The 13,724-nt window shown below is 39.2% G+C and overlaps 1 protein-coding gene across 5 annotated transcripts in view; it reads right to left on the bottom strand.

Annotated features, from left to right (window-relative positions):
• The window catches only part of STAM2 (signal transducing adaptor molecule 2), a 44,989-nt gene that overhangs the window by 9,903 nt on the left and 21,362 nt on the right, over nt 1–13,724 (bottom strand). For 3 of the 5 annotated variants that reach the window (XM_080668458.1, XM_080668461.1, XM_080668460.1), the window contains exons 8-11: nt 6,943–7,037; nt 3,969–4,051; nt 3,739–3,826; nt 2,703–2,757 (exon numbers count right to left, since the gene is read on the bottom strand). In XM_080668458.1, the coding sequence (XP_080524584.1) occupies nt 2,703–2,757; nt 3,739–3,826; nt 3,969–4,051; nt 6,943–7,037 (321 nt within the window). The remainder of the gene's footprint in view (nt 1–2,702; nt 2,758–3,738; nt 3,827–3,968; nt 4,052–6,942; nt 7,038–13,724) is intronic. The other 2 variants (XM_080668459.1, XM_080668462.1) reach the window with 1 other exon arrangement.

Below are 13,724 nucleotides of genomic sequence, written 5' to 3'. Positions count from 1 at the left end.
TGAGCCCCTGGGGACCCGCGCTCTTACGGGGGGGAATCTGGACTCTCGGGCGGAGACTCGGGAGCCGGGAAGGCAGATGTCTGGAGGCACGCGCATGCCAGTGCGCACAAAGGCTAAGGAGGTTGCCATAGGCTTTCCCTAGTGGAAGGGAGTCAGAAGCTCCTGACTGCACTGAGCCCCAGTTCTGACTGCACTGAACCCCAGTTCCAGGCGAGCCCCTGGGGACCCACGCTCTTGTGGGGGGAATCTGTGGACTTTCGGGCGGAGACTCGGGAGCCAGAGAAGGCAGAGGTCTGCAGGCGCGCACGCGCACAAGGGCAAGGCTGACTGGAAGCCAAGACTGTCTGCTCCGCCCTGAGACTCCACCCCATCCAAGCTGAGCACAGAGGCTATTGCAATTTGGCAAGTCTAATCCTATAAGGCTGTCTCTAGCACCGAACTTCTCCCAGCGTAGACACAGCTGATCCTTACAGCCAACTGGCCTGGAGGTCAATTCCTCCCAGTGATACCAACAACAATCAAGACTTAACTACAACAAGGCTGTACACACAGTCCACAAAGGGGTGCACCAAGAGTGTCCACCTCAGGTTAACTGGGGAGGCCGACCCACTGGGCCATATAGGAAACCTAGCACACAAATCTACCCTACCAACTCAGGGAAGTAGTGAAAATGTGGCGACAAAGAAACAGATCACAAATGAAAGAAATGGAGGAAAACAAACAACTGGATATAAAATTCAAAACCACGGTTATAAGGCTTTTCAAGAATATCCTAGAAAAGGCCGATAAATATAACGAGACCCTCGAAGATATGAAAAAGGACCAACTAGAAATTAAACATACACTGACTGAAATAAAAAATATTATACAGAGACCCAACAACAGACTAGAGGAACACAAGAATCAAGTCAAAGAATTGAAATACAAAGCAGCAAAAACACTCAACCGAAAAAGCAAAAAGAAAAAAAAATCCAAAAAGTTGAAGATAGTGTAAGAAGCCTCTGGGATAACTTCAAGCGTACCAACATCAGAATTATGGGGGTGCCAGAAGAAGAGAGAGAGCAAGATACTAAAAACCTATTTGAAGAAATAATGACAGAAAACTTCCCCCACCTGGTGAAAGAAATAGACTTACAAGTCCAGGAAGCGCACAGAACCCCAAACTAAAGGAATCCAAAGAGGACCACACCAAGACACATCATAATTAAAATGCCAAGAGCAAAAGACAAAGAGAGAATATTAAAAGCAGCAAGAGAAAAACAGTTAATTACCTACAAGGGAGCACCCATACGATTGTCAGCTGATTTCTCAACAGAAACTATGCAGGCCAGACAGGAATGGCAAGAAATTTTCAAAGTGATGAATAGCAAGAACCTACAACCAAGATTACTCTACCCAGCAAAGCTATCATTCAGAATTGAAGGGCAGATAAAGAGCTTCACAGATAAGAAAAAGCTAAAGGAGTTCATCACCACCAAACCAGTATTATATGAAATGCTAAAAGGTATTCTTAAAGAAGAGGAAGAAGAAAAAAGTAAAGAGAAAAATTATGAACAACAAATACATATCTATCAACAAGTGAACCTAAAAATCAAGTGAATTAAAAACCTGAGGAACAGAATAATCTGGTGAATAGAATAGAATCAGGGGCATAGAAAGGGAGTGGACTGATAATTCTCAGGGGGAAAGGGGAGGGGGGGCGTTCAGGAAGAGACTGGACAAAAATCATACACCTATGGATGAGGACAGTGGGGGGGAGGTAAGGGCAGAAGGTGGGGTGGGAACCAGGTGGAGGGGAGCTATGGGGCGAAAAAGGAGAAACAATTGTAATAATCTGAATAAAGATTTATTAAAAAAATAAAATAAATTTTTTTAAATTAAAAAAAAAAAAGAACAAAATGTGATGAGACTACCACCATCATTCCATTAAGTGAAACAGGGATGTATTTTTCATTTCTGTAGAAAATACAAAAAATATATTACAAAAGTCTGATGGAACAAAGACTATAATCTCCAGTGAATAGAAAAACTTGCTGCTACTATCCTTCTTTGGTGAAGGCAGTAAGTAAAGTAGTCCCTGTTCTTCTTGTGCTGCTTTATACAGCAGTTCAATAAACAGGATTTAAAAAGGGATGACTATGAAACACTAACGCCTTATTATCCTTGTCTTCCCTTCACTATTACTTCTCCCTCAGATAGAAAGCTCTGAGGAATAGAAGGGGCTAAAAATAAATAAAAAAATCAGTACCCTGATAGCCTATCTTTCAGTGCTGATGCTATTTCTAAGGGTAAGACTAGGTAGGAAAATGAACTTATAAGCACAACAGAAATACAAGGAAGCAAAATAAGGTATGTTCATTGGATTTATAACCTTCACAAATAAAAGGAAAATTTCATTTGAAAGTTTTACAAATACTAATTCTCATCACATAACAAGACAATGATTGGCTAAGATCCCTGTTCTGATTTTGTACTCTATACAAATTTATTCATTATTTATTATCCTGCAATTCCAGCCCAAGGAAGAAAATGGAAGACTGGCACCATAAGAGCAAGAGTCCATGCTTCTACAGATACTCTATTGCCATGAAAAAAAATTTTTTTACCAAAATAAAAAGTAGCACTTTGCTACTAGTTGGTAAGTTTGAGAAACTGAGAAGTAATTTCAATAGATTGATCAGATTGACCATAAAGAATCTCACCTATCAATCTCTTCAAGTTTTTCATCTATCATTGGACCCATCTGTTGGCAGATACCTGTAAATATAAACATATTTTAAAATCTTTAAATTTAAACCAGTTTAAGTAAATTTAAACAATGTTTAACAACAGAGCACCACTATGCAACACCATGCATAATACAAAGAGAATGCTAGAGAAAGGACTATATAAGACCCATTTTTATACTATTCAGCACCAATATTAATATGTGACCAAAGGCAAAGTAAAAAAAAAAAAAACAAAACAGAAATTCCACTGTGTTCTCTAAAAGTACTAAGTTTTACAGACTGTGAAATTTGGAGTTATCGCAAAATCTTAAAAATACCTAGGAAACTATCATTAGCTAAGTAAAATAAACTTGAGTTAGTGTATAAAATATGTAATTATGAACATTTTTCATTTAAGCCATTTCAAAATTAAACACATGTATTTCCAAATGAAACACTGATATAATGACCACAATATCCATAGTCATAACTAGACTTTCTTCTATTGAAAGATTTAAGATTTATCCATTTATCACAGATTTTTCTCCCAAAGAATTTTTTAAGAAGGCATAAAAACATTTGTTTTAATTGTTTCAATTCTTTGAGGACTATAAAGACATCAGTATGCATCAAATGACTATATTACAAAGTTAACACAGATCATGTATAATTTTGAACTTTGAAATTATAGAAGAGAATAAAAACAGGAATAAGAATTTCTAATATTTTGACTCAATTAAATTATTAATAGGCTGTTATTTCTTATTCTGTCCTTTTTTAGATTGCAAATCTCTTCAGCCAATTTCATTAAGTGGGCTTATAGAAATACAAAGACTTTCTTCTGGAAGAGGATAGGCAGGTTTATAACAACAATCTCCACGTAATATGTTTACTGTATAACTATACTATTCTGTTTCTGCCACAGATTTCTAATCCCTACAAGCAAACACAAGGCAGAAGAAATTTAAGATGTTATAAGCCACAAAAACATTAAAGGACAGTAAAGTAATCCCTAATATTCACTAAGTACCTTCTAAGTCCAAGAGGTCCTGGGAGTCTGGTTTGGAATCAGTTGGATCTATACTCTGGAGTACCTGCAGTGCTCTATCCATCTTATCCTAAAAAATAATGGGATACTTTAAAAACTCACTAGAGTTTTCATTTCAATGAACATAGAAATTACTTTTTCCAAGCATTTTCCAGGACAGTGCATTTTAAAAGTCTTAATAATGTAACTATTAAACAAAAGAAGGGCTCTACCTCATCTATATAAACAGGCTCAGGCTCTGATATCTTAATTTCTTCCTCTTCATCATCAATTACATTCAATTTGTCCACAGCTGCTATGAAAACAAAGTAAACTTTAAGTTCCTCAACATTTTCTATGGTATTTTAGTCATTCGTTTCTAAGCAGTCTGTAATTATCAATAAGAAAAAAAGGAAACCCTTTAAATTGCACAGTCATTGCATTTCATACGTTATTACATATGTTCAAGTATTGATGCCACAAATATTTAGCTCTTACTATGTGCCAGGCATTGGAAATACACCAGTGAGTGAAATAGACAAGAATACCTGCCCTGATGGCACTTCATTCTAGTGGAACAAGCAAACAACATAATGGGAACAGTCATGACAAGCATTTTCAGGAAAATAAATATTACCACTAGAGTGAATAAATTTAGAAGAGTAGGGTATTCATTTCCGGAAGGCTGATCAAAAACTGAATCATTTTTCCCCATTAGAAATAATGCAAAATGAATTAATCCATTCCAGACCCCTAAATGATTCCCTGTTTTAACCTTTCTTATATATAGTATGTGTCTAATGTACTATTTAATCTATAAACACTTTAAAAATAAAAAGGACATGAAATGTAAATGAAAATTTAACAAAAAGTGAAATGTACAGTAAAAATAGAAAGTTTAATAATAAGGAGCAATAAAAGCAAAAAAAGACAAAAATATTCACAGCACAATTTTCTGAGATAGTAACAACAGCAGGCTTAGCAATAAACTGAACTCATACTTGCTCATTTTCTTCTTTGTCGCCTGAGAGACACCTGACTAATTATACAGGCATCATGAGCATGAAAGGGTTGTCAGGTTGAGAAGCAAATTGTTCGAGATGGGAGACATTCAAGAATTGAGGTTTGACTATATCATCTAGTTAGCTAATTTCAGTTAAATCTATGAGCTCTTTCTACATTATTTCCTTGCTATAAAAAAAGTATTTCCTATATAAACAAAAATAGACTTGATGGCAACGTAACTTTGATAATAGTTAAAGCAACACAAAACAAAACAAAACCTCTCATATAGAGAAGGTTGAAAAATAATCCACACTAATAAAAGAATAAGATGCAAATTGACCATACCTTTGCAACGCCCACCAGCCAATCAGGAGTGAGTATGCAAATTAACCCAACAAAGATGGTGGGTTAATTTATTAGCATGCACAGGTGCCAAGTGGCCGGGGGTGGGAAGGCCCATTCTTGCACTAATCTTCGTGCATCAGGCCTCTAGTTTATACATATACCCTCAAATTATTTAAATGTTAATTGAGTACTGCTATAATATACTATCTATATAAAAGCCCAGCGACCATTATGGCGGAACGACCAGAACAACTGGTCGCTATGACGTGCACTGACCACCAGGGGGCAGACACTCAATGCAGGAGCTGCCCCCTGGTGGTCAGTGCGCTCCCACAGCGGGAGTGCCACTCAGCCAGAAGCCGGGCTCACACTGGCAAGCACAGCGGCAGTGGTAGGAGCCTCTCCCACCTCCATGGCAGCGCTAGGAGCAGCGAGCCAAGTGGTAAGGAGCGAGCAGGAGGGTGGTAAGGGGCAAGCAGACAGGCGGTTAGGAGCGAGCAGGAGGGCAGTAAGGAGCAAGCAGGCGGGTGGTTAGGAGCGAGGGGTCCCAGATTGCGAGAGGGCACAGGCCTGGCTAAGAGACCCCCCCCACACACCGTGTACGAATTTCATGCACCAGGCCTCTAGTAAAAATATAATGAAAACCCAGAATATTTTTTACTTTTATAACTGCATCTCAATCCAGCCTATGCCAAGGAGAAATTGCTGTATCAGATCCTGTGAGCATGATTCTAAAACGGTACCTCCAATTTTCATATCAATTTACAGTCAGACCAGAGGTATAAAAAGTATAAATAGTGGCAAAGTACTTGGTATTCAAATGAGTATTCATCTCCCTCAACTTCATTTTAACTAAATGCAATACTCCACCATACAAAAAGGATGTTATACAGCAGCAATTTTCAATCAGTGTGCCGTAAGAATTTTAGTAGTTTGTGTGCCACAAGATGCAAAAGGTTGAAAATTGCTGTTATACACAATGCACAGAGCTTTCAATTTAAGCTCTAGAATTGGTAAGGATTAGCACCAACATGTCCTGTAATGAATCAGACTGGCTGACTTTAGAATCCCAGCTCTATCACCTACTAGCCACATAAGCCCTCAGCCTCAGTTTCCTTATCTGTAAAATGGGTTAACAAAATTACCCATCTCACAGACTTGTGAGGATTAAATAAAATAGTGTAAGCAAAGGACTTAGCAAAATGCCTGATACATGATTGCTCAAACACCCCTGAGCTCTTTTATTTCTGATCACCACCATCATTAATATTATTAGCTGTTCTTTACACTCAGCTCCCCTCACCTCCTTGACTGCATCACAAATGGAAGCTTACTCTGCAAGGTTGACAGTAGTTGAAGGAAACCTACTCTCTTGATAACATTATTATTGTCTGGAGTGTCCTAGAACAAAATCAAGGTGGGGAGAAGCTTCTTCTAACCCCTGTAACCACAGTTGGCACTTGTCAACCGACCCCTAACCCCAGTGCCCCTCCTTCAGTACTGTGGTTCAATGATGAATAAAACCAGTATCCTTTGTATTGAACTGACACAAACTGCCTTTTAAATCTAAATAGGTTGATTTAAATATTTACTTGGTCACAAATTATTTTAGGCCTTATATGTCACTACATACGTTAACTCTCAAAAGATTTAAAATACCATGATAAAGAAATAATCCTTGGAATTGACATGGATAGGTTAATCCTTAAAAATGGTAAGAAGTAGGTTAAATTGTATTGCCTATAAATGTTTTAAAACAAGAGTTAAATGCCAATTTACTTTATATTCAAAATTGAAGCATAAAATTCAAATGAAAAAAACTTGAACCAATTTACCCTTCCCCAAGATTTAACTTACCTGCTTCCGACTCCATGTTTAAATTAGTTGTTACAAAATTAGATGGGAAGAGTCCTATTCCTCTATGATTTTCTCCTTTCCACCAATTGGCATCACTAAAAATATAGTACCAAAATGTCAGTTGTTCCTATACATTTCAGTGCATTTGTGTCAAGATGAATTATAATAAAAATTAAATTTAGCCTACTTTGAAAAATACTAGTTCACATCCAACTATATTTAAAAGTAGGTCTTAAATTTAATAAGATATAGAAAAGCACAAATAAAACAAATCCATATTCTCATACTTACATTTAGAATTAGCAATTGTTCACATATAATTCCAGGCTTTTAAAATAATGAAAAGATTATAGATAACACTGAAGTCCCCTTTATCAACAACCCACACCTATCCTACCACACTACCACCATAAAGTTGGTATGTGGCCTTCTTGTCAGTGTATTTTTTATTCATTTACAAATATCTTTAAGCCAACTCTATATAGTTATAGATCTTTTCAATTATATGTTAATACTTTCAGACTTTTTTCAGATATTTATCCTTTTTAAATCAAAGTTCTATCATACGAATATGGCATATTTGATTTATCCATTCCCTTATAGATGGACATTAAGGAATTCCAATATTACACCATTATAAAGATTGAGGCAATGATCACTCTAGATTCAGGGACACACCTGCAACACTTCTCTCTAGGCTTATGTACAAACATGGACTTGCTGGGCCATCCTATATAATAAAACCCTAATATGCAAATTGACCAAATGTCAGAACAACCGGCGGCTATGACATGTCCACCAGGAGGCAGACGCTCAGTGCAGATGCTTTGAGCATCTGCCTCCATCCCCCCGCCGAGAGGTAGGCGACCAGTGGCAGCAATCGGGTGGTGGGGCTGGCCAGGGGGTGGAGCCGGCCAGTGGGTGGCGCCAGGCCGGCAGCCAAGACAGGTGTCAGTGGGGACCCCCAGATAGCCGCCGGTCACCCCACAGATAGCCCTGATCACCAGCTAGGCCTAGGGACCTTACCCTATATGTTGGGAAGAGTCTCTTAGATTTAAAAATTAAAACCTGGCAAGGCTACTCTAACACTGAAAAAACAGAATGATGCAGCGATGACATGCATGGACTCTGGCTTGCACATTTTGTGGTCAGCCCTGATTCTGACACTTATAACTGTATGACAAAGCCAATTACTTAACTTCTCTCTGCTTCAGTTTTTCCACCCATAAGATGGGGAAAATGGTACTACCGCCTCAGAAGGATCATGTTATGTACTACTTTTTATAATCAGGGCAAAAAAATGTAGCTGCCCACACAATTCACCTGTATGAAAAGTATGGTCACTGGTGCATGCAGCGTCCTGGATTGTGAGAGGGATGTCTGACTGCTGGTTTAGGCCCAATCCCCTAAACTGGCAGTAGGACATCCCCCAAGGGCGCAGGCCGGCCTGAGAGATGACCCTGCCCTCCAAACCCCCCCCCCCCCGTACACGAATTTCGTGCACCGGGCCTCTAGTAGATATAAGCATTTCCCATTGTATTAGATAGTGCCAAATGTTTCCTAAAGGGGTTATGGCAATTCACCCTCTTTCCCTAAGCAGCATGTGAGAAAGTCATTTCCCCTCATGCACATTAACTGTCCAAGCAACACAATATCATTCAGGAGAGAAATCAGATCTGCTGTGCTCATCTGCACTTCCCCAGTATCCATGTGTGCTTGCTGGCCTTTCAGAGTATCTCGTCTATAAACTGCTCATTCAGGTCTCCTGTCCATTTTTGCCCCCACTGGGTCTTTCATATTTTTTCATGGATCTGTGGTTCTTTCTGTATTCTGGATAGCTAGTTTGTCTGAACTTCATTATGAAAATACCTTCTCTCAAACTGTCACTTGTCTATTAACAAATGTGTACTAGTATAGTTTCTTTTATTCCACTGTGCTTTTTGTTCCATGTTATCAAATTTAACAATCTTTTTATGGATTACTTTTATTTGAAAGAAATCTTTATCCTTAAATTCCTAAATCTCTTCTATATACTTGTACTTAATAGTTAGTTTTCTTTTTTATCCCTCTCTTTAATTCATCTGGAATGAAATTTTATGTACTGTGTGAAGCTGAATCAAATTTTACTTGTGCGCCAAAACCGGTTTGGCTCAGTGGATAGAGCGTCAGCCTGCGGACTGAAAGGTCCCAGGTTCGATTCCGGTCAAGGGCATGTAACTTGGTTGCGGGCACATCCCCAGTAGGAGGTGTGCAAGAGGCAACTGATCGATGTTTCTCTCTCATCGATGTTTCTGACTATCTACCCCTCTTCCTTCCTCTCTGTAAAAAATCAATAAAATATATTTAAAAAAAAAAAAATTTTACTTGTACCATGTAAAGAACCATTCACACCAGCAAAGCTTACTGAAAAAATATACTTTTTTACTGATTTATGATATCCTATCTTTCAAACAGCAAGCTGCTATCTGTTCATGAACCTATTTCTGGATTCTATTCTGTTGCAATAGTCTACACCTTATTAGTATGCCTTGGTACCTGGCAAGAAAAGGACCCTCTCATACCTTCACATTTCTATATTAATATTAAAATGTTTCAAGTTCTCTATAAAAAGTTCTGTTGAAATTTTAATTGGAAATGCACTGAATTTATGCATTCATATGGGAAAAATGAAATCTATAATATTAAGGTTTTCTCACCATGAATCAAGTAAATGTTGTATGTATTTATATTTCTTTAAAAGAACTTTATATAATTTTCTCCATGAAGATCTTATACATCTTTGTTAGGTTTATTTATTCCAAGATCATTATAATTTTTGTTACTGTTGAGAGTGGCATTTTTTTTCTATTATACTTTCTAAATAGTTGTGATTATAATAAAGCATACCACTGATTTTATATGTTGAGCTTGTATCCAACAACCTTGATGAACTCTTATCAGTTTTAATACTTTGTCCACCAATTCTCTTGGACATTCTATACGGACAATCATAAAATCTGGAAATAATGGTAAGTTTATCTATTCCTTTTCAAAAATTTGACTTATTGAGCAGGCATTCTTAAAGATGAAACTTAAGGATAAATTAACTTCTATGATTCTGAAACTTTATTTCATTTAAAAAGTACAACAGAGAGAATTTACTAAGTTATACTTCACATGCTGGTGGCACCAAGATGGAACTCCTAAATTACAGGTCAAGGCAGAGGAGAAGTTAAAGGTTTCCCAGAGGATATAAAATCTGATATGGGTTTTGAAGGTTCATTACGCACTCACCAGAAGGAAAAGGAAATGGGGGCTGAGGAAATAAAAATGCCCTTCTCCATTTCGGTTAAGCAACAAAATTAAAGACCAAAGAAATAAAATACACTGAGGTAAACAAAGTCATTTTGTCTCATTTTAGGTCTCAAAATAAACCTAAAACCTAGCCTCTCCTTTAAGCTACTGACTTAACTAAAACAATTTATTTGCTATAGCTTATTAATATGCCTTGATACCTGGCAGGGAAAGGACCCTCTCATACCTTTTACAACGACAATGGCTGAAGATAAATGATGCTTTTTATGGATATGATAATCATGTGAGAAAAGTGCTATTTCCACCACAAACACACAAATAGTCAACCTGGAAACTTAGTAATCTTGTGGGGGTCTTTTCTTAAAATTACCTGTTTTACTTTTTAATTTGGGAGCAATCTTTCTAAAGCCTGGACTCCCTTGCAAACCTTCCTTGCAAGTAAAGTTCCTTTTCTTTTCTAAATGTGCTTGCTTCCTTTGACATGGCTTTCCAGGCAGAGAGAACTAAATGTACAATGCCACAAAAGTCTAATCACAACATGGCATTTTTGGAACTGTAAGAATTCCACTTAATTCTTTTAAATGGTATATACAGAACAAGCAAGGAGTGGTGAGATAAAGCTAAAAATGGAAAAAGTAAAAAGCTTTTTCATATACTGCTAATAAGAAATGTGTGCCTTTTCTATCAGTTCCGTGTTTCTTCAATTGAAGTCCAAGAATGCTGTATTTTCAAGGGACTTTTTCAAGTTCTACATGTGAAATTCTTTATTGTATGCTTTCATTTCCATAGCAATATAAATACAGTGAATACAGTCATATTCTGAATCACCTATAATCTAGATTCTAGATGACCTGCTTTTAACCTAAGACTGCCACTTAACTTTAGTTTGCCTTTGTTTAAAATTTTACAGTGATAACCCATCACCCAGAATGACAACATTTAACCTATACATGATGATGAATATGTCTATGGCAATTTTAAGACTGGAATATCCTATCTTCAAAACAAGGGCATTCAACTTACACATTCCATCATATTCATGTTGAATTCTCTTAGCAGTTACAAAGAAAAAAGTTCTTTTTTGCAGTGATAAGTCTCAACTGAAAATAGTTTTGTAAGAGTCTAAATAATTTAATGAATTTGTGCTTTAATCAGACATCAGTAAAAATAACATGTGCAGCATAATAACATTACCCTTTACTCAGTGCAAGCTTGTAGACTATCCTATATAATAAAGAGGTAATATGCAAATTGACCATCACACCCTTACAAGATGGCTGCCTACAAACAGGCCAGCAGAGGGGTTAGTGAGGGACGACCAAATGACTGAACAAGCAGGCTGCATGGGACAACCAGGCCGGCGGGGGGGGGGGGGGGGTTAGTTGGGGGCGATTAGGCTGGCAGGGGGGACAGTGAGGGGCAACTAGGCCGGCGGGGGGGGGGGCAGTTGGGGGCAACCAGGCCGGCAGGAGGGGAGCAGTTGGGGGCGATTAGGCTGGCAGGGGTGGGGGGCAGTGAGGGGCGACTAGGCCAACGGGGCGGGCAGTTGGGGGCAACCAGGCTGGCAGGGCGGGGTAGTTGGGGGCGACCAGGCTGGCAAAGGTGGGCAGTTGGGGGCAACCAGGCCAGCAGGGGGGACAATTAGGGGCAATCAGGCTGGCACGCAGAGGCGGGTAGGGGTGATTAGGCCAGCGGGGGGGGGGGGGGGGCAATTAAAGGCAACCAGGCAGGTGAGCGATTAGGAGCCAGCAGTCCTGAGGATTGGGCCTAAACTGGCAGTCAGACATCACCCTAGGGGTCCCAGATTGGAGAGGGTGCAGGCTGGGCTGAGGGGACACCCCTCCGTGCACAAATTTTGTGCACTGGGCCTCTAGTAATAGGTATATAATGCCACACAAATACCAACTGATGTCAAGGGACAGAATATTTATGAAGGATTCACACAGTTACAAAAGAAAAACTCAGCAATTTGGCTATCACAGCACGGTAATACAGACGTTCTAGAGATTACCTACCTTGTGAGCAGCAATTTATTTTAGAAAAATTTTATTACATAAAAGTAATGCTCAAAATTTGAATCTCAGAGTAAAAACTACTCCTTTTTAGATTTGTTTTTATTTTATGTCTTTAATTTTATAATTATACTAGAGGCCCGGTGCACAAATTTGTGCGTGGGGTCCTTCAGCCTGGCCTGTGGGATTGGGCCGAAACTGGCTCTCTGACATCCCCCAAGGTGTCCCAGATAGCGAGAGGGCACAGGCCAGGCCAAGGGACCCCACTGGTGCATGATCAGGGCTGGGGATGGACACGGGAGGTTGGCCAGCCGGGGGGGCATCGCGGGAGGGCTCCAGGGTGTGTCTAGCCCATCTCGCTCAGTCCCAATCAGCTGGACCCCAGCAGCAAGCTCACCTACTGGTCGGAGTGACTTCCCCTTGGTGGTCAGTGCAAGTCATAGCAAGCGGTTGAGCGGCCTTAGCCTATCATTAGCATATTACGCTTTGATTGGTTGAACGGCCAACCGGACGATCAGACACTTAGCATATTAGGCTTTTATTATATAGGATAAAAGTATCAGAAGTGTAAACCTAGGTTCTTTTGTAAATATTCTCACTAAAACTACACTCAGAAGCCTGACCTTTTGAACTGTCACCGTTCAGAGCCCACATTATCTCTTCACCTTCACATCTATTTACTCTCCTTCAGTGATCATGTGCTCAATTCCAAAGGGTTATTTTTTAAAAAGGAAAAAACTTCTGTGAACAGAAGTTATCTTGAGTGCCTGAGACCTTTGTTTTCCTATTCTCAGTTATTGCAATTTTTTTCTGTCCTTTCAAAATCAAAGTTCACCTGAAATGGACCCTGGATAAGCCTTATTTCCCAGATTATTGCAACACATGCAAATCTGTTCTCTTCTGGACCCCAACACTGTCTCTTTTATGTCATTCACATTCTGCATTCCATACAATTACCTGCATAGTAATTTTATTTAGTTCGTTTTTTAAATGTTTGTTTATGCCCGGCTGGCATGGCTCAGTGGTTGAGCATTGACCTATGAACCGGGAGGTCATTGTTCAATTCTGGGTCAGGGCACATGCCTGGATTTCAGGTTTGGTCCCCAGTGTGGAGTGTGCAGGAGACAGCCGATCAATGATTCTCTCTCATCACTGATGTTTCTATCTCTCTCTCCTTCTCCCTTCCTTTCTGAAATCAAGAAAAATATAAAATAAAATGTTTTTTATTTGTTTTAGAGATAGAGGAAGGAAGAGGGATAGAAACATCATAGAGAGAGGAACATCTATCAGCTGCCTCCTACAAGCCCTCTACTGGGGATTGGGCCACAACCTGGGCATGTGCCCTGACCGGGAATAGACAACTGTGACCTTTTGGTTCATGGGTCAACTCTCAACCACTGACCCACACCAGCCAGACCTGTACAGTAATTTTAACTCTCTTACTTTATTCTAGGTTTTAGAAGATAGAACTGTGTC

The sequence above is a fragment of the Plecotus auritus genome (assembly GCF_963455305.1).
Source record: "Plecotus auritus genome assembly, chromosome: 5".
Lineage (NCBI taxonomy): Eukaryota > Metazoa > Chordata > Mammalia > Chiroptera > Vespertilionidae > Plecotus > Plecotus auritus.
The sequence above is the reverse complement of the archived record's forward strand: the minus strand, read 5'-3'. Positions and strand labels throughout refer to the sequence as shown.